Source organism: Cardiocondyla obscurior, linkage group LG10 (genome assembly GCF_019399895.1).
Source record: "Cardiocondyla obscurior isolate alpha-2009 linkage group LG10, Cobs3.1, whole genome shotgun sequence".
In the NCBI taxonomy this organism is placed as follows: Eukaryota; Metazoa; Arthropoda; class Insecta; order Hymenoptera; family Formicidae; genus Cardiocondyla; species Cardiocondyla obscurior.
This window is the reverse complement of record NC_091873.1, coordinates 5,862,620-5,885,535: the sequence shown is the minus strand read 5'-3', so window position 1 is coordinate 5,885,535 and position 22,916 is coordinate 5,862,620. Positions and strand designations below refer to the sequence as shown.

Here is a 22,916-nt window from a genome sequence, read left to right as displayed (position 1 = left end):
TGGATTCGCTGTAAATCGCTTCATGTGCTAAACCTGTTTTCCGCGCCACTTGATAATTACCGGTGACATTCGCTCGTGTCATTGCATGATAATTAAAGAACGAGAGCGCACGAATACAATACTGAAATATGAAATCGCTCCCTGCGCCGAATGTGCCGGGTTATTGTTTTTGTCAGACGAATAGCCGCCGGTGACATAAAGACACAATGTAGAACAAGGACAAGTGGCGTTGCGTCACTATACTTCCTACTTCTGAAACGCCCGTAAAAGCAGAATTGAATAATCTCGCGTAGCGGAAAAGCAACAGCCTCTCGACGAGGCTAATCTAAGGTCGATTACTTCGCCATACACCTGTATTTATCTGACTCATAACGGCAAAATAGAAGTCTACCGACCCAGAAAGTTTCCTTCCTTAAACTTCATAGCAGAGTTACGTTATTCATAGTCAATTAACGACGTTAATTGCTATTATAAGAGATTTTTTTTTTCTCACGGATTAAAGTATAAAAATGTATTTAAAAAAAAAAGGAAAAAAAGAAAAAGAAATTTTCCAGAGACTTAAAGAACAATTTTTATGGACAGTTTTAAAATATTAAAATTTCACAATATTAAAATGAGCATATTATGCTCCCTGCAGCATTTTCCGCTTGTCAATTACTTGACGTCTACTAGTTGATCGTGAGAATGTATAAAACATCGTGCTAAGAGATAATGTATCTTCGAGCCCATTAATTCGCGATATGCAATTTAAGACTCGATTTTCCATAATGAACGAGAACTGCCGATAAGTCGTCATTAGCCGTATCGCAACGCGACGTTAAGCTATAAAAATTATTCTGCAGACCACACCTGCGATGCAAGGCCAGATTTTTATCTGACTGTTAGTATGTCAGCTCGTGGGATTTATTTCGCCACTCCTACGCGATTGTGCGTTTTCTATGCAAGCTGCGATTTTCCAAAATCATATGTTATCACGAATATGCTTTATTCCAAATGTCAGACTGCTGTATCAGCTGTTATACACGTGAAACGTACAAATAGTTTTAGAATCGCTTACTATAAATTGCGGCTGCATATAAGCTGCATGAAATAGCAAAGTCCGTGTCCATGTAAAAATAAAATATTTACATATATCATATTTTAAATAAATTTATTAATTTTTATTTCTTTTTTTTATTTGTTATTTTTTTTTAATAATTATATAACGTTTAAATATTCATTTTTTAAGAAATTCAAATGCTGACAGATGTCGAGAGAAATTAGGGTAAAAGTTATGCATTGTTGAAAATATTCACAAAGGGTAGATATAGTTTCTGCTTTCATGCACATCATACATAGAACAAGGATATGGTTTTAACGACATCCATCATAATGCCATCGTTTTCCCGTTGTGCGCGTGCCAGTAATTTATTGCGACAAGCTTTATGATATTTTTTCTTTTAACTACTGACTTCCTTATAAGCATAATTAAATTATGATATATGGTAAGATTGAGATTAAATTTATTTTTAAAGTAACACGAGAACTCTAATTAAAATTAGAAAAAAATCTTTTATTCTACATTTCTATCGTAAAGTTTTTGTTTTAGTAGAAAATTTGCAGTAGCTGATTTTTTTTTACCAAGTAACAATCAAATAATAAATTTATTCATAAGCTAAACCCTTCGTGACGTTTTTTGCAAAAGAATAAAAATATAATTGAACATGTGTTTTAATTGAACATGTGTTTTAATATTATAATTTTTCGATTGAAACGTCAAAGTTATTAATTGAATTAATTATTTACAAAAACAATATGAAAGAAATGTGCTGTAAGTAATTTTTCCGGTTCACGGTGATCTTTTCTTTTACTTTTGTTATAACGGAATCGATGTCCCTTTATCCTGAAGCTTATCCCAACTAAACCAGACTGCCAGGGTAGTTTTTGCGGAGACTTAACATCCCTCTATGGCCGCTTATGCCATATTTCGTCCATTTCTTCAAACCCCTTTTCACCGAAAGTCGGAGAGCTTTCTAGTCACGCCGGTAACTCATTTCCCGAGCTTTTACGTTGGCCGCGACCTGGTTATTTAAAGACTGTGACGCATTTTTATTGCGTCTTCAGTTCATGAAGATAATCACCGATTGCGATTATTACTGTGACAAACAGAATCTAAGAAATAACTTTTTTTTTATATTAAATCTTGATGTACATATAATGAATTTTAAAAAAAAATTTAGAGATAAAATTATATTTATTACAAAATATAAAAAAAGTTGACTCAACTCTCTAATACTACTACGTCTTGAAGTATGAAAATAAAAGAAATCGGTCTTAAAGTTCGAGCTTTACGATTGTACAAGGGAGATTAATTAAAGCATTAATTAAAGCATTTAATGAGTTATCTGCGCGATTATACAAACTTGGAATGAAAAACGGTCTTTGTTCGCTGTCTTGCGAGATTTGGAGTTAACTTTGAACAGCAAGAAAAATAGAGACGCTGGAAAGAAAATAGGAGCGCGCAAACGCAATTGCGAGCGAATGCACCGCGTGCGTACGTACACGCGCCAAGTTATTGCCGTTACACCATTTTTTTGTCTCCAGTCGCAATAGCATTAACAATTCTAATTAGATTGCTACAATATCACGTGCCGGAGGCCTGCCGCGACCGCGGCCAATAGTGAAGTCTTATTGTAGGAGGAAAATCATCAGCGTGACGACCGTTCGAATAATTAAAAAAAAAAAAAGGGAATTATTAATTATATTTTGCGCGAGAATCCACTTAAAAAACCACGCTCATAAGTATGCATTGACACGGAAATAATTGCACTGAACTGGCTTTACATTAAAGATGAGCAATATTTAATTAATTAACAGACAAAAGAAAAAGGTAAAATATAATTGATAATTACAATTAATAAAATCATTGTTCGATTGTGAATTTATTTAACAAGTAATTATTTAAATCAATTTTTTATTTAGATAATTATTTTAATTGTATACTATTTGTGCGAGTAGTATTAGAGTAAAATTTGTAATTAAATAACTAGATGAAACTTTATTAAAATAATGCTGATTTTTCTCCTCGTCGTCATCGGCATTGTCGTGGTCACGAAATTATGTGATCTTTGAGGAACGAGGTAATCCCTCGCCGCGTTTTTCTCCGCATTCATCTCCCTCGGGAATGTCGCGAACCAGGAATCTGCGATAGGATTTCGCGAAAAAGAAATGGACGGAAAGTAAGCGGATTTTCTTATGGATTCGCTCCATTCGCATTCCTGCGCAATTAAGAATTCTCCTCTTCCTATACATGAATGTAACATGATTGCCGATAATAAAAAAAAAAGAAACGGAATATTAATTATTACGTCGCCTGCATCGCGTACTAGATCTCGTAACTAAATTTTAATTACCAAATCAAGATATTAATCAAGTTGATCGATATTGTTTTGCATAAACCTCAACATCTGCATACAATACGAATGTATGTATCTTATTATTTTTTAATTTATTCTTCAGGCATCTATGCCGAAGATATTTTTTATCTTTTCGTAAGATTGCCATCGTGATTTTACTTGTGCTTTTGTATTAATTTTTTTATTCTTTAATTTTTTAATTAAATATTAATCGTATTCTACGGCAAAAGTCTAATGGGAATAAATTAAATATATCTTAAAAAAGAAAAAAAAAACAATTTAATTTTTTCTGCTTAAGTGTATAAAATATTTAAAAAAATAATTTCAAAAATTTAGATATTTTTAGAATTTAATATATAATATATCAGTTGCATCTTGATGGAATTTTAATTTTCCAAATCATTTAAACGCGTCACAGTAAATGATTTGAAATGTTTGTAGCGTCATCTACTAACTGTTCTCAGCAATATGCTCACGAGGAGATTGTAAGCTCAGCAATCGAACATGTAGAAAATAATACAGCATATCATCGAATGTAAAAACTGGAAATTATTAAATTGTTAGAAATATGCGAGGGGATTATTTAATTACCGTTATCGATCGCTAATCCGTGAAATTAACGAACGTAGATAAATCGTCGTCTTCCAGGCAACTATAAAATTAACGTGATCGATCGTCGATGATTATACGACACACGATATCACAATAAAATCCGTAAATTGATTTTAATTTAAAAATATAAAATATAAATAAATTTACGAGTAAAACAATTGGAAAATACAAATCGCTAAAAACAATATAAAAACAAATTTTAAAATATATACAACAATGACTTGTAGAGTTATTAAAAAACTTAAGAAAGAAAAATCTAAATATAAAATAGTAATAAGAATTAAAAATTTACATATGCTTTATTCCTACATGTCGTAATAGGATTTCAATATTAAAAATTATGTGTAGGAAATCAGCTGATTAAAGGAAAAGGAAAAGAAATAATACAATTTCGGTATATAGTTTATAATATATTTATTATTTCTTTTTTGTTTCCATTACATTTGCATTTTAGACAAGCGCCACGAGAATCGAATTGCAATTTCGATATCTCGAGACTCGTGACATCACTCTCTCGACACAGATTCCGAATATATGTATGTATATGGCGAATGCAGATCAGTCTTGCAACCCGTCGCGGCCGGACGTGTATAGTCTCGCGTTGTCTCGCGATTGTTGCCGATGCGAAAGCGAATCGTCGCGGATAAAATTCGTTTCTCTCACGGTGCGTACGATCGCGTTAACATGTCGCTGCCGGGTAACGACGCGGCGACGTTATCGAGACGTTCCATCGCGCGGTAACTTTTCGTATCGTCGCGCCGTTGGCGCCGACGTTTGGCGCATCGCCCGGTCTCGCGTACGGTATCCAAACGCATACATAGTGCGTAATATTCGTCGCGTGTACAGCCGAAGGGGGAGAAAGGTGAACGGGAGCGAGCGGTCGGGGGAGACGAAAGGGGGAGGTTAGGAGGAGGAAAGGCCAGGCAGGGAGCGCCGAGCGCGACCGAGCGCGGCCGAGCCAGGCAGATTTGCGACAACGGGCAACATGGCGGCATCGCGCCGCCGCGGCTGTCGCGTCCTACGCGAGGTCGGAGCCGCGTGAACGCCGCGCCGCACCGTACCTTCCCACCCGTCCGGACACGTCGCGTAACATACCCGTAGGGCGTGCGCCGCGCGCTAGCCGCTCGATAGAACCGGGACGGGGGAGACGGAGCCTCCGCGCGATGAGCGCGCACCACGCCGTAGTGTGACAACATGTGCAGTGTTTCGTGACGAAAGGAGTCGCCCGCCGCGACCCCGGGACACCCGTCCACGGACAGCAACTCGACGCGCGATCAACCGGCAGGATCTCTAGGCCGCTTTAATCTTCGAGTCCGAAAGTGGCAAGTACGTGCCTTCGTAATTTATCTACTTCTTTCCGCGCTTCTCTCCCTTTCGCTTTCTCTTCTTTCGCGCGAGCGCCGCAGCGCGTCCACGTCGCCTGCGGTTTTATCGAGTCCGCGAGATTTAGATCGAGCCACATCGTCATTTAGCCCTCCCGCTGTCACGCGACGTCATGTGAGCGTTGCTGGCGCAGCTTCGGTTGCCGCGGCCGTATGCGTGCGTGCGTCACACACCCGCTATCATTCCGTAAGGGCATTGACACCTAGAGCGCATCGCTCTCGCGATGCTAGCCCTTATCTTCGGGCGATGTTAACGACCTAAGCGTGCGTCACAATCGAACCGGCCACATCTGCTCGTTTTGCCGGATAAAGGCGGGTCGGCGGCGAGGTTGAGGTAGGCTTCGGTCGTTACGATTTGTGCCGCGCCACGGGTTTTGCGATAAGCGCGACAGCGAGAGCAGCCGCGTTTATATACGTCGTCATCGCGTTACCCGTGCCGTGCCACCCGGACCCTTGTACTCCCGGCCTCTCGGCCGTCGATCGAATTAACCTTTGTCTTTCGCGTCGTTGCGTCTGCGATTTAGTCGCCGACTCCTCCCTCGTGATTTCAATCGATCCGTTTCGCTGGTAAACAAACGAGGACGCTCGGCGTCGTCCGACTCTCTCGTCGGCGCTCCGCTTTCGATCTTACGAAAAGGGAAACTTTCACGGCGACGATTCCGCGATCCTCCCGAAATGGGCGTAGGGGAATCGGCGGGATCTCGACGGGAACGGCCGGCGGTATGGATTTTTCGGGGAATGCTTATGCTCGGCGCGTGAACGCGCCGAGGTTCTCAATCGTCGCCGGTAGAAATAATAGATGGACAGAAGGGGAGAACGCACGTACTCACGCACACGTGCGCGCGTGCCCGAATACGTACGTTCGTGATAAATAGGTCAGGCGCTCCTCAACGCCGCGGTTGTTGACCCCAGGATTCGAGGCCCCCGCCGATAAAGCAGAACGTTAATTGTTTGGATTTTTCATTACTTATATACGCGCCGACGATAGAGGTCACTACGAGACTTGCCGTTTATTCCGTTTTTATTTTGCGTTCTTTTGTCTCGTCGGCGATATCGCAATCCGATAAGAACCGCGCTTAGAAGCTCGCGACTACGATTTCGCCAATTAAAAATATGATAATTCCAAGCGTAATCGGAATGTGGCTCAAGGCTTCAAGCCGTTTATCCAGGGTATTTTGTTTGGCTTCACCACGTCACCGCGAACGAACACTTTTGGCGTTTCCTTCGATAATTCCTTCATAAATTGATTGATCAGCGCAATTACTCGAGTCTGGCAACGTGATATAATAACGCTACAAAGACATATTTATTGGACATGCTTTGCAATTACACGTTTCTACGACACATCAATAAATATTTTAGAAACAAAAAAAAAAAATAGGAGTAGCTCGTTTCAGAACAATAAGAATACAAAATAAAAAATGAGAGTCATATTCACTTAATACAAATAAAACAAATCTTTAATTGAAAAAAATAAAATAATACTTTCAATAAAACAAAATGTATTTCTAATTATAATTTTGATAAAAAGTTTTGTTTCTCAAAAAGTCATTTTTAGTATAACATTACATAATTTTATGTTATTCTTAAAACATATTAAAAAAAAAAAAAACAAAAGATATCTGATATCGGTTTGTAAAAAAATTGACAGTTGATATCGGAGTAGTGAAAGAGAACACCCAAAATCTCTGTAGAACGCTATCTAATTCGTAATTGTGCGTGTAATATGATTTTATATCTCGTTCCGCCGGTGTCATTCACCCTCGTTTAATCGTTAAAGTCGCTTACTCTGCGCACTCACATGCGTGTGCAGGCTATTGCCCTCCAACACGTTGTTAAATTTATCAGAATTAACTAAGCGTGGTCAATGGGGAGAGGGCGGAAAAGGGGGTGGAGGAGAGCTTCGAATGTATATTTAAACTACGCCTGACGATCGTGAGCAGAACCCACCGGCCTTGAACCTAAAAACTATATTTGATAACTGTACCATGTAACTATATTCACCCAACCACGCCATTAACTGAAAACGCGAACTGTTTACGCGTTACCCAAGGCTAATCGCGCGCCAAACAGAAATATGGGGTTAAATATAGGAGCGATTGTCGCGTCGACTTTATTGTAAGAATGTTAGAAGCCTTTATTCGTCTAACGTCGATCTCGAGGTGTCCAGGTGTTACGTCACGAGTTCTCGAGGCGAGTCGTTGGCAAAAAAATATTTATATTTCCGCACGTAACTCCTTCGCGCGGGATTCACCGTTAATAATTCTCGCGTTCGTGTATCAATCTGAAATAAAAAAAAAAAAAAAGAAAATAAAATAAATCTTATTCGTAAATAATTTCGTCAATTTTTGTCACTCCGCTTTGAAAGTTTTGTTATACAGCGGTAAACGATTTGGCGTACAACCGGAATTGCGCCTTTCACTCGGCCGCTTCATAAAACTTGAGGCAGGTAGTTAGATAACTAGCTCTCGAAAATTAATTACTGTATTTCCACGAGTCGCGTCGTTACATCGTAAACTTTGCTGCGCTTTTTTAGCAAAATTATTTGACCTCGATAAACTTTCACCTTGTTATATTCTCTTCTGTGGATAGTTACTGTAATAATTTAGAAGACGGCGAGCATAGCCGCTTATTCAAAGCGCACACATCACCCGATCGATCGCACGGCAGATCGCAATTACGTGACGTCACAATAAATAACATTAATATCGTGGCATTAGGCTGGCGTTGCGTCACTCGGCTAATCAGGTCACTACCCGGACGAAATTTTATAAGCCTCGACGAAATTCAAGTGCGAGCTGAAACGGCACGGTTTTATATTTAAAGAATTCACCAAGGACAAAAATCATATCCGATACAGACGCTATAGCTCGAGCGCGACAAACAACTCCCTGAGAAAGCTGAACAGTCCTGCGGTACAACGTTTGTACATTGTAAAAAGGTTGAATTGGAGATTGCGAGCGGATAAGGAGCTCTTTCCATGTTTACGTCTTGCAGCGATTTCCTCCGATTTGATCCTGTATAACAGTACGATTATCTATGCAGGATGCGACATTTAAATGTCTCTTTCTCTATCGTGTTCTCTCTTTCTCTTTCTCTCAGATTCACAAATACGAAAAATATATAAAATAACATTTGCGTTAATAAACGATTGTCTGATGAATCGTAGGCATGCCTTAAATTTATTTTACGCGGTATACGATTTAAAATAATAGTACGATCGTCAGTTCGATACACCTCGCACCCATCATTACGCCAGTAAGCAAATCTTAATTGCAAATTCGCGTTTTATTTTAGATTTTATACCTTGACATTGAAATCATTATACTTTCGAATATGAGCGAAGACTATCAATTCATTAAATTAGCTCTTTAGAATTTATTAGATTTTTTAATACCTTAACTGTTTTAGCATAATGCTGAGAAGTAAATGTATACTTTTAGTGAATTTTTAATGCGACGCTCACGACTTTATCGTTCTCAAATCACCGAAATACGTGTTTAATTTCAAACATTAGAAAGTTAATCAATACGGATTTTTCTGAAGAGCTCAAGTATATTTTTCTAAATAGAAACGGTCATCGAATGGTGGATTGACGTACTCGAACATCGAGAATAAGCTTCTCGGCCCGGTCGATACCAGGCATACTTCTATTAAGCAGTCTTATTACATTGACAATCATATTTAATATGTCTCTTATCACTGTCAGTTGCTAACTGAATTACGTGTTCTACATTTATTATTAATTTATTAATTTCTTAGAAATTTTTTTAATTTAAACGGTTTATAATAAATCCCTTATATTAAACTCTTGATATTACAATACGAAAAAATGCGTAAAAATATGTACTTTATTAAATCTTGCATTATTTCTTGAAAAAAAAAAAAAAAAAAAAAACGAAAAAAAAACCTTTGTTCAATTTATTAAATTTTTTAATCCGTTGTTTGTTCCGTGAAATCTTGAAAAATTCATGTCTATCATTTATATGGAAATAACTATTTGCATGTGCATTCATGTCAATACGTTTAAATTACTTAGTTCACATTTTTAAACCTTTTGAAGCCAATCTACTTTCTTTGCCGTATCTTGCGCAATGTGTTTTACGGGGAAAAATCCATCTTTGTCCTTTTTGTCGAGGGTTTAAAGTAAGACGTACAATGCACCGGCTATGCATGCGTATTACCCTTGAAGGGTGACTACCGGCGCGATCATTGGGTGTTAGGAATCGCGTGACGTATCGTGGGCGATAAGCGCTTACATTGTGGTTTGAAATTGCTAGTAAAGTCCGCAGTCATTACCGCTCGGTGTAAAAGAAAAATATATTTAATAATAAAAGTCCACGTACATCATTGAAAATCGGTGGTTTACCATTCACGTTTCTATAATTAATCGTTTCGATGATGAACCGCCGATTTTCAATGACGTATGTAAACTTTTACGTCTGTACAAGCGTAGCTGACAAGCAACCGCGTTTAACGTGCGGTTTAAGATGCGCCGACAATAATGCCTTCGACGTCTTCTAAATTCAATAGTGACTAATGACAGGCCGCGCAAAAACAACGACGTCGTGTCATCATCGATCAGCAGTTTACAACGGCTCATCCGCGCGTACCCGCACATTGAGGTCTAATTGCCGTCGCGTGATAATGCTATTCTCTAAGGGAACAATGGCCCGTTTTCTCGTATTTAGAGTTGCACGCATCCTCGCGACTCCGATCTTTCTCCCCCCCCCGCCCTCCCCTCGGGTTTTTTCTCGCACGTTTACCGTAGATTACATAAACGCCGCTTATCGTCTTCGTTAAAATGTCACGCTATATCCGTCCCGCCGGCATTAATCGGTTTATCACCGGCGTTGGTTTAAGAACTCATTAATAATTGCGCCGACCGTAAATCATCTCTCAATTTCCGCTCGAAAGGCACTTTTGTCTGAGGTCTGTGTCTTCCCGTTCTACATTTAGGGCTAGTAGGCGTTGTACTGTTTAATTTTCATTTGGCCGGGACCTTATCGGCTTTGTTTGTTCTAATATGGAAATTGATTAAATGTTAGGTCACTGAATTAGCGAGATATTTGGCTGTGCGCCATTCAATTTAACGAAAAATCGCAATTTATTAAAATTTGCCCGTGCTTTATTAAAGTTTTTAATTAAGTTACATTTTTGTATGATTTACGGTGTATATCACATACGCTTTGAGTTCATAGAAAAATCTATTAACGGTATTACATTTAAATTTCTCACAGCAAATGAATAATTTCAATTTTTTTTTTTTTTTTTTTTTTTTTGTTAATTTAAAAATTAGTAGCGCTTCTTTCAGTAACGGTACATTTTAATTTCCTGTAGTTAATTTGATACGCTAATAACTGCGTACCTAATAGGAATTTTTATGAAATTCTATCCTACGCCTACGATTTTACTTTGAAACGTCATATTATGGAAACAATCCGGTATCAAGTACGGCATTTCACGTTCCAGTCGGCGGTCACTCTCGTGTGCGGAACAGGTTATTATCGAAACAGTAAATTTAGCAGTAGCGAGACGGCGCATATCGAAACAGAAGCGCTTGTAAACATTGCCCGTTTATTCTGACCTAGATAGCCATTCCGTAGTATTTATAGGAAGAATCTCGGCCCTTTAGTTTCGATTTGATCCGAGTATTCTTCATCGAGCGAGCGGCAACACGCTCGATCGAATGACACGCTGCTCGGAATTTCAATAACAATTCGCTAACTACCAGTTAAGACAACTTCTGGCAAGTAATCCGATAGCGTTCTATTGATACTCGAGCTATAGGCACTTTAGACGTTGCATGAAATCGATCCCGGTTGTAGTATTCCGGCGATCATGAAGTTATTATGAGATTTTACGTTCCTTTCGACGTGTGTTCGCCAGATTTTCACGATCTTTATTTTAAATAACCACCCGTAAACATTTATTGTTATATACCATTGCAACGGCCGCACCGCTGTCGCAAGCTCGCAACGTAATCGCGATACTCTTTATGACGTAGAGGAATTTATGATGCAATTACAATATTAATCAATTGTACAAAAAAGATAAATAGCCTTGCCGATCGAACGAGAAGGCAAGGCCCTCCCCCCTACCCCGTCATAATTTCACAAGCGGAAGTTCAAGTAAGCGACTTAATTGGAACGGCCACGATCAATTATAAGCGAGCGAAGAAAAATGAAACGCCATTCGTCATACTTATGCGGGAAATTATGCGAGAGTTTTTCTCGGATAAATTCGTTGGTCGAACGAAAGAGGAACACGGGTGAACTTTTTATCGGCCCGAACCCGATCGGCTTTTACCGGATCGTGAGGCATGACGCGTTCGGATTTACCCTACAAAAACAGACCGTGTCGAATCATCGCGCAAGCGATTGCTGCAAGCGCGGTGAGCAACGCGTCCTTTTGATTTATATCGATGTGCGGCGAATACGCGTGCAACAATGTACGCTGACAATGAATTACAGTCCCCGATGATATCGTTAATTTTCCCTCCGATTCTAATGTAATCAAAAAAGTCCACCGCGGACCACGTGCATAAATCTAACGAGAGAACTATCGTCGGTTAACTTATCTTAATGACATTGTAATATATCACGGTTTTAAATACCACTTTTCGTGGAACCGCGAAGAATAAATGTCTACCGCGTGTCCATTTTCATTCGCGGAAATAGTTTCCGTAATGATTTTAGCCTTTCCATTATTTACCGCTGATTAAATATTAATAATTATTAATTTTTTTTAAACGCCACTAAAAACGGGAATTTAAAATATACAAATGTACGCCGCATGTACATTTATAGGTGAAAACTTTCGTGGCACATATACGATCCACTCCAGTTCTCTACAGATTAAATAACGTTAAATTACATTGATAAGTATATTAAGTTTCCACACGTTTTTATTCACGGCAACAAATTGCCGTATGATATTAAACACATCTTTCCATCGGACACCCCGTGTATCTCATGCATAATTTCATCTCATTAGATTTGCGCGTTCGCTGGTTTGTGACTTTAACAAATGGGCAGCTTCGAACCGAGTAGCTATTCTTCGCGTCAAATAGCGATAATTAACGAGCGACGGACGCTGAATCACGTAGCGTACGAAGTAGACATTATTTTAGAATCAGGATTCACGATATTAGACATTTCTTACGAACATATCCGTTCGAGTTGCGCAACGGGATGCCATTAGTCTTCATTAGAAACAGGATCGCGCCGCATCTCGCGGCGCATTTACGGGCTAGACATAAATCTATCGTTACATTGGTCGCGCCGTGCTGCAACGGTGGCAACGCGCACTTCTTTGTAATGCATTGTACGTAGGTTATAGCTTTATCACATTGTTGTCACGCGTCCACCGACGATAATTTTGCACCGGTCACGCGACGTCACCGATGTCACGACGTTACTTTACAATGCGCGCACATATCATACGCACGTCCCTACGTTTAATTAGGCGCGTACGCGTCGAAACTAGCTGCTTTGGTTTAGAAAGCTTTGATCGAAGGCAAACCAAGCACTCGTGACATCCGATCGCACGCCGCGCCCGTTTTAGGAATCGCAAAACACAAGGACCTTAGAAACGTCGAGTCCGAGAAACTATTAGATTTTCTCGTTACTATTTAATATTCCCCATTTCGTGAACTTTTCGCGTCGCTTTCGATAAAGCGAGGATCGTTCATATATTATCAGGCATCGTGGCGTCACCGGCGACTTCTAAAGTGGTCGTACATAGTTAATTAGTAGAAGAATGTTCGCCGATTAAAACTAGGTCACGCGACTGACGTCCATCTCCATGCCTGACCGGGTGGCGATAGTTATTCTTAGCCCTCCCCCCCCGAGAGGTGCGAGAGAGGGCCGCCGCAAATTGCAGGGGGTGCATTGTTGACATCATCTCGCATTCTCGCGCTGTTCACGTGAATGAACGTTATTGCATCTCTATCGGTCTGCTCGGCAGCGAGAAGTTCAAGGGCGTCAGTCTAATCGTTTTAATGTTCACGCTAATCGATTACGCGCTTTCGCCGTCGACGATGGGCGTCCTGTGCTCACAAATTGAATTATCGCATCCACCTTTTTTTTCTTTTTCTTTTTTTTTTTTTCTCTCGAGCCGCAGGTTTAATTATCAATTGTCTGATATTAGAAATACTTTTCACCGGGCGATCTCGAGCCCGGGATTGTTTCGGTGTATCGAGTACTTGCATCTCTCTCCTCTTAAATCTGCAAATCAACCGGCTTGAATTTTTTTTCTCACCACGGCAGACGCACCTGCCGGCAGGTGCAGTCTTCCTGCCAACGAAATGACATGACGTTGTAGGGCAATGGCCAGAGTGCGAGCCGAGTAATCTTACATGTAGGCCAATTACGATACTCGTTTAAAGATATTTTTACAGCACGTTTACTTTACCTATATTAGATAGATATTAATTAGAAAAATGTTTAACGACACTATGATGAGTATTATTATTTTAATTATTGAAGGAAAGGTAGAATTATATTAAATATTGAATTTAAAAACAGGAATTAAAGTAAATTATAAATGTACATTTAGAAAATTAATATAATAGTTTCGAACATATTCGATTAAAAGTCAATCGTTATATTACGTGTCATTTTTAGAAATAGCAATTTTCGAAAGAAATATTACGAAAGTGGAATAACGCTTAAAGCGTGAAAAGTCTGTAGAAATATTATGCACGTTTAACTTGTACGTTATAAGTTGCTCAAGCAACGCTTAGTTATTTTTAACTGTGTCATTTTCTTCAAATATATTTTGGATGAAATAAGTCTTTTTTTTTTGTAGTTTTTACCGTTGTTATGCCGTGGTTTTCTATCTTATCGTTCGCGTGAAATAAGTGTTACTCGCAAGCATCGCGTCCTCGACGGAAAAGTCGAGCCCGCGGAAGATTTCATGCTTATCGCATAAAAAGCGGGAATGCAACTGCGCAGCGATATCCACCGCTCGCTATTTCTGCTGATAGAAGGAGAGAGGATACGAAGTACAAAGTTACCGTCGATATCGACGCATTTCGTTTACGGATTGCGAAGATCGGAAGAGCGCGATCACGTCTGCGACGCGATTGTTTTTTTTTTTTTCAAATTTCTGATAATCATTATATACCGGAAGTTATGGTCAAAGATTCATGTGCACAAGTGCCGGATGTCACAACTTTCATTCGTAAACTACTCAATGTCAGCTGTATCAGTTTGTTTGCATCAAATATTATACACGTAGCTTCCTGATTATTAAATTTTATATTATATTTCTCATTTTTTAATTTTAATATATTATTACTTTTTTTTTTAAAGAAATAATATTATTTCTTTGCTAAAGATTAACTTTGGATTTAATGTATAAGTTTTGTCTTTGCATATTAGTTTGAAACTCAACGATTTTTAATATAATAAACCGGAAACTGCTTTTTTTATGCATATTGGTACGTTAATTTTTTAATTTTTTTTACGTATTATAAAATTGCATATTTCTTATTGAAAACAGTTTTAATTTTATTTGTGTAATAATACAGAAATAAAAATAATGGTTATACATATTTGCAACAATATTCATATGTTTCATATTCAAAGGCAAAACTGTTATACGATTCAATATTATTATTAAAATAAAAATTAATAGGAATACTGTAATGTTAAAAAATTGCAAATATTTCTTTTTCGAGTAGAAGCTTTTTCTAGCCCCCTTTTTTTTTACATCGATAGTCATACAAAGTAACGATACTTTATCATCATCCAATATTGTAACTTTAACACATAAACTTTCGCTTACTTTTTAACGCTCTGGTTAATTCACAAACGTGTGCCCAACGTCACGCAGAAAGGATTTGCAACTATTTAAACGGCGGAATTAGTCACATATGTAATGCACATTCGTCCGTGTATTTTATTAAAACGTTATTGCCATACCGGTGTATCAACGTTCACCGAGCGAGCAAACACACGAGACTATAAAGCAAACAATTCGGTATATTTCACAGCTATATAAAAATGTTATAATTGTGAAGTAGAAATATTTTTACAGAAATAAAATTGCACCGCGACAACCACGCCATTGCACTTACCGAAAGAAAAGTTATTTAAATGAATTTTTATATAAGAACGGGTGCACGCTGGATATTAAATACTTTATTAAATGAAATGCTTTTTCAATCTGTTAAAAATATACTAAAACGCATTTGTATTATTTCGCGTAAGAAACAGAGAAAATCAGGATTTATCCGAATCATTTCCTCTGTTCCCGACAAACAGGAACTGTAATGGCGCAAGAAATGTTGGTCATCAGTAATATCAAGTTTACTACACATTACTATCTTCAATCTTTCCGCTTGACAGGGCTCCGTTAAGGAATATAATTCGCAGAAACTGATATCGTCCCCCACATTGGAATTAATTTATTGCATAATACGTCATGCACATTAATAAGTCACTAATATCGTTCATATTATGAGCTCGCGTCCAATAAGGTCTCGTTACTCGGTGCGATATGAAGATACATGACTCCTATATCTAACGTTCAGTTGCATTAGGTCATCGCATGCTCTGGTTAATGTTATGGATTGTTATTGTAATGTTAATGCAACAGGCGAATAACGAATATATTGCCGACGATAATTTTACAATTTTAAAAATCACATTTTCCTTTTTCTTTTTATTTTAAATTAAAACTCGCTCGATTTTATATCGTTTAACTTTAACGCATTAAAATACACATAAATTGATCGTATTTTATATCACATTACGTCTCGTTAGATCTTTACTAATCTGATATCTCTGATTAAAATATAAAAAATCTTACACCTTTTAAATAATGATTATCGCGCCGTTATCAATTATCAGAGTCTCTTTTTTCGACATTTTAATCGAGAATAAAAACTGAGATTTTTAATTAATTTTCTTTTATCAATAATTTAAATCTTTCTTACATAAGCGTGAGAGAACACGAAAGAGAGAAATTATTCGTAGTTTATTCGTAAAATATTATTAAGTTCAGTGAAATAAGTACTTGTTGCATTTGTGTGTTTAATCTTTACGTACGTATCACAAGATCACTTGTATACATCCGATAGAGTCTCATTTTCCGTGGGTGGCGTTGAACTCGATGCAGGTTCTATGAACTGAAGCATATCTATGGAAAATCCATGTACTTTAAAGCGCGGAGGGAGATGCACATGTAAAATGTATGTGTTGGCCATTTATATACGAGAAAACATGTACATGTATATATGTATACGCTTGCTCTGTAAGATCTTTGCCTATAGCCGCGTCTTTAAGAACATCCCACACGTCTACGTGACATAGTTGTACAATAGAATATCAATAAAATCGGAAATCGCGAGATATCGCATCGCTAAAGCTTATGCACGTAAGCCGGCAAAGCGTATTTACGTGCTTTCCATTATATTGGAGATTACGTTATACACGTACGGCGACAATGCGATCGTGTTGGTACGGTGACAGGACATTGTTGCGGCTCTCAATCTCTGCTTGGACGTGTGTCGCGAGAGCCATATACCGTCTGGCGAATATGACATAACCGTGAAATTGGCCCTAATATCGAGAAACATAGTGCAGACTTAATCATTCGGTCATACATATTCGTATAAACAGGACGTGTACAAATCGGGCGTCTATATTTTAACGTGAATCCAAACGTGTTCGATGCGAAAATCACGTAAGACGCTCATATAAACGTTAGATACATTTGCATATGTGTATGTTCAGGCAAAACGATTGTTCTACTTATACTTTAACTCGCAAAATGACGGTCCTCACTACGATTTTATTTTCGACATTTATACAGATCACTTTACGTTACTTTTTCTTACGCGTAGAAAAAAAAAGAAGAAAAAAAAAAAATCTTTATTAAGTTCAGCTTTCAGCTAAATGTTCCACGAACGAATAAATTATCTTAAATATACGTTTATCATATTGTATTCCACAGTAAGTTAAGCCACGTGTGCTTTTTATCCCGTCTTCCAGGGGCAGAGGACTCTGACTCTTATTTTACACAGAGCAAAGATACGTCTCTTTTACTCTCACGATATGGCAGTATATGGTATCCCGAAGATATCTATAAAGTCTTCTTAAAACATGATTACGCTTCGAAGAAAAAGCGCACGTTAAAGATTAACAAAGAAACAATTTGCGTAGGTTGCAATTTTTTTTTTTTTTTTTTATAATGTTTGTTCAAGCATCTCACAATGCCATTGTTACACGTAACAATATTTCGTGCCGTAAATTTAAAAGGACACCTTCAAGTTTTTGATGAAAGTAATTTTCCGAGCTAAATGAGTTTTTAACTATTTAATTTGCTCGGCATCGCCGTTATTGTCGAAACGTTACCGCTGATATTAAAAATATTAAAACTTTAAAACCATGAGATATTAAGCTAGCCGATAACGCAATAGTTGGTTTCTTTTTTTTTTTGTCTTTGTACTGAAAAGATCATAAATTTTACAGCGCTCGCTAGAAGTATTTATTAGCAATGTCGCCGCGCTCTTTAGGTATTATTCATTTTAGTGTTGAAAATTTAAATCGTCGAGTTCGGCAAATGACATAGACAAAAATATAGACAGAAGGAAGTAGACGAGCGCGGTAGCGAAACTAAATTGGTTCGAGGGCGTCGTTAACTACCATCGAATCAAGAAAGAGAGAGAAAGAGAGGAGTCGGTAGCAACGGGTGGTCGCACGTGTCCATCGAGACGAGCGAGTCGTCTCTGATGACCGACGATCTGTTGGACGTGTTCCCCGACAGGGAAAACAACAACCCGCGACCGGCAACGTAAAGTTACCCCCTCGTGCACCCACGCCCGTGAATTTTTCTTATAAAATTTATACAGTAAAGTAATTTCGTTTCGGGACATTTTTTTTTTTTTATAAATATACCCAAATATACGAAGAAATTAAATTATACGAATAATAAAAATATAATTGCGTTTTGGTTAGGTTTTTTTTTTAATATTAATTTACCAGTTTTTTAGCTTCAGGCGATGTAAGCGCTTCGTATATTTGGTTTGGAATTAAAATATCTAGATCGAGTGCAGCGTACCTGTATTACCTTTTACTGCCTTATCAGCGCCATTATTCACTGCGTATATGGCAGAACTTAGTGATAGTAAAGTAATGTCAACGACCTGACATATCAACGTAGATGCATCTGACACCGGTTTCTAGATACAGTCACTCACCTGTCATTCATCTCTTTGAGGAACTCAGGACAGGGACTTGCAGGAGAAAGAAAGAGAATAAAGTAGATTTACTTCTCTATAACTAAAGCTATTTAATTCTCGAGAATTTTTCTTGTAAATTTTTCAAATTTATTCTTTTATTAAGAAACAGAGTATAATTAACTTGACAATATTTTCCTCTCTGTATTTTTAATTTTGAGTAAACAGTTTTTATTCTACATACTTTGAAAGTTATACGGTGAGAGTATTGCAAGACGCAGCAATAAAATTTTTCTTAATATTAAAATAAAATGGGAAAACGTACTCTAGGGTAATTTCATTATTCCGCTTGTTTAATTAACTACGATGTGGCAGAAATTTTATATTGAAGCGTCTTTATTTTCTTTATTCGCAAATACAAATTAAGTTTTATTTTACGCAAGAGAAAATGCTGTTGTCAGATGTAACTATTATTCCCACAAGATAACTAAAGATGAATAATACGATGCGATGCGTGATCGATATATCGCGATAAATATTAAAATAATAGGCTTCGTTGATTTTTATTCAACCGTAAAAAGTACGACTAATTTACTCGGACGGTTTATTATACGATTCGCATTCCAGCTTGTTTATAAAAATGACTATACTCATTTTCGCTAAGAACAGGATTGCTTTTCTTCGAAATACGCTTTACACTTTGACGTGCCGTAAATTGGCGACTTAGTTTTCTTGGGAAAAAAATTAGAAAAAAAATATGTAACTGAACGTTTTCAAAGGAGCTCGTTTAATCGAACCTACAGCTCGCTGCGAATATCAAACATTTCAAAATCCGAAGGTACGAATCGGATCCATCGGCTCGACAGTATTATTGCGGCACCGCAATAGTGATGCTGAAAAACGCGGATCTCTCGCGCGGTCTGCTTCAGATCACGTACACGCCTGTGATCTGCAGTTGTGATGGAGAGTTGCGTGACCATGAACAAAGACCATCCTTGATCCTGGGCAGCGCCGCGTGATTGTCACGAATTAGCGTTGTTATCCGTGCCGCGCGGTAGCGTTCTCCATAACGTGGTTTACCCGCGTTCCTATTCGTTTTTGATTCTACTAGTTCGCCGAATGTCGGTCAATTCGGGCATATCAGGCGCGGCGTTCTGCATGCTAGGACAAATCGCGAAATTCGATTCACATTCACGCGGGGCAGCCGGGCGTTACCGCGCCGAGTTAATTCTGCTTTTCGCGTAGAGACCGACGAATTTATAAAGTTCATTCTGCTGATATTACAACCGAGGTAGAAGACGTAGCTAAGACCTGGCGAGTTTTCAATTTCAACATCCGTTCGGTTCATCACTTATTCGACCGTAATCGAATTACATAACTTGTTAAAATAGGATACATTGCAATCTGCGAGCTTGTAATATGTCATACTTCGTTTTTACTTTACTTTTTTCACCAAAGAAATTACATAATCGATCGAGGCTTTTGACACAATTTATTTTTAACTGAAACTAGGACGCATTCTCAGTGACAGACAAAAAAAAAAGAAAAATAACAGAGATACGAATACACATATGTGAATTAAGATAAAGATGATCGTCATTTAATACGAATGTATAAATGTATAATATAGTAAACAATTGTGTTATCGCATAGTTTTATCTTATTTCTTTCTTAAAACTGCTTTTTTTTACTTTAATTCATTTCTTTCAAAATTAGCTCCGCGCAGCTTGCAAAACAAAATATGTATAATTTGATAGCATTTAAAATTAGCAATAGTTAATAAAATCGTTTATAATACGACGTTCACATTTAAATATAGCTGCGTAATATTATTACGACTAAAATATCTTCAAGTTATTTAATACACGCCGCGTCACTTGATGACGACAGAAAGCTTATAATTTTTGTGGTATTATTTAGCTTATTGTATTCCATTAATTTAAAGCTAAATTTATTGTAATCGATTTGTTATATCGTTCAACTGGTGAAGATGTGTCACTTATCGTTTTCGCATCTACTCTTTGAACTTATAGTACTAGATAACTAGAATATTAAACCGTTTTTTTTCTTTCAAACAAGCTCGAGAAATCGCAGTTTCGCAATAACAGTTTCTGACTTTCTTTAAGTATTTTCTTTTATGAAAATTGAAACTTTAGTTTTAAGACTTTCGTTGTGCAATAGGTATAAGAGTCGCATTAATGCAATTGCCATTCTAATTTATAAATCTTTCATGCAAAATATATAAGAAAAAAAAGATTGGGTTTATACAATAAATCGAGTTAGATATTCTCATAACTCAGTCTCTATGAAATGTAATTACTTGTAAAAGAAAAGAAAAGAAAAAAAAAGAAAGAAAAGACGTTGAGTTATTATACTTTGCTCGCTCACACGATCTTATTAATAATGTTGCATTTTTGAAATAACAAAATATCTTGTCTTTATGTGCAGAAAAACGCTGAAAAATGAAGGATGACGTGGACGAGGATGACTCCGGCACGTCCTCTTCGGGAAGTACGTCCGTGCCTGAAAATGCCGCTTCATATGGGTAAGTCAAAATATTCATACTTCATAGTAGCATGATATGCATGCATGTATTAAGTGTATTAACATCGTCGTAACTTTTCGTAATAAAACCTTGTTCATGTGGTAACGCGATGAGTATAATATTTGCGCGAGTAATAAATTTTTAATTTAACGTCTTTTTACCAGTCATATATCATTATCATTGCCTTGATTAAATGTAAACTTTGATTTATTTATTCAACTTCAATATAAGATTACTTCAAAGTTTAATTCAGATTATTCAACGTTAAATTGTAAAAGAAAAAAAAAATACGTACGTAGATTCTTCTCAAGTAAACCAATGTTCGTGCATAAAGCATTCCGCGTGTAAGCGTTTTGACTTGAATATATCAAGAGGTATTGTATTTCCATGACAGAACTGTGCCACGAAAGTATTGTGCCGCCGAGAGTTTACTGTTAATTCAATTATAACTGCTCGCAAACTCTCGGGATGATCGTTACACCGCGATTAATTAATCAACCGTAAAGTGTGGTGCATTACTGCGCTTTTATCGTGCCGATATTATCAACTTATCAGCGTTACCACATGCCGAAAGGGTTCTCGAGTTTTCGAGTAGTAAATTAATGAAATGCAGAAGCTAAGAACTTTCCAATATATTCCGCGACATTAGCTGGAATCTCCCGTTTATAATTGCGCGATAAATCAAAGTCGCGAATTATATCTTATTTGCGAATAAACGTAAAGTAATTCGATATCTCGTGCGTGTAATCTTGGACTGCGTGTATTGCAGTAAAAGGGTTACAGATGAATATTTATTTTCCGCGATAAAGGGAAAAGAGCGAAATCGGACAATGCCGTGAACGTACAAATTATTAGTGATCCCAACAACAAACATATGATATATCACGTCGAATAAATCCTTATCGGGTATTATGACATACCGCGATTATCGTTTTGAGGATCATATTTGTGATTTTTATTTACTCGTTCGTTTGAAGAGCAAAACTCATATTTCATTGGGAGGGAAAATATATAAAAAAAAAAACCCCAAAAACACGCGAATATCAGATCGTCACATTGGATAGGACAGTTATTCGGAAATTCAATGCCTCGCCTGTTACGCCGTTTGAAGTAAAAATTATTGATATTTTTCCGCGATGAGAAAAATCAAACTACGCAGTCCATTTTTTTATTTTTATTTTTTTTATATATAAAAATTCCGACTGTCATATTGTTTTAATGTGACAGCTTAGATTATTTTAAAGCTAAACTTTTTTTTTTTTTGCTTATTCACGACTGTATACATATATCGTAAAAATCACATAAAATCCCCACAATTACTCATCATTCGAGGCCGTTGAAAACAAAATCTTCTAATAATAAACTATTTGTTTATGCGCAGTAGGCGATAAGGCAGGTAAAAATAGATTTGCATTGTAACGTTTACTATTGTACATACATTAGTAAATTAAACAACAAAAAAAAAAAAAGTGAAGATAACTTAGGATGTATAAAATAATCGTATTTTATGTTTATATCAATTAACATAATGAATAATTACCTTTAAACACAATTCAATCAATCATTTCCACATTAAATTATAAACATTTAGCTCATAATCTATAAGAAAAATTTATAAAAAATACTATATTCATAATACAAAGCGACAAAGAATTTATTTAATATTCCACGCTTTAAATACCTAAAATACATTGTATAATAAATAAAACTTCATTCGTTGTGGACTTAGCTTAATTAAAAAAAAAAAAAAAAGTAAAAAGACATAGTAAACGCGTAAAAATAACTTAACGATA

General features: G+C 37.1%; 1 protein-coding gene across 3 annotated transcripts in view; it reads left to right on the top strand.

The window, feature by feature from the left end:
• The window catches only part of LOC139106275 (uncharacterized), a 117,828-nt gene that overhangs the window by 38,049 nt on the left and 56,863 nt on the right, over positions 1-22,916 (top strand). For 2 of the 3 annotated variants that reach the window (XM_070662892.1, XM_070662895.1), the window contains one exon: positions 21,027-21,123. In XM_070662892.1, the coding sequence (XP_070518993.1) occupies positions 21,041-21,123 (83 nt within the window). In that variant the 5' untranslated portion in view covers positions 21,027-21,040. Of the gene's footprint in view, positions 1-4,913; positions 5,334-21,026; positions 21,124-22,916 lie in introns of those variants that run through there. The other variant, XM_070662896.1, reaches the window with a different exon arrangement.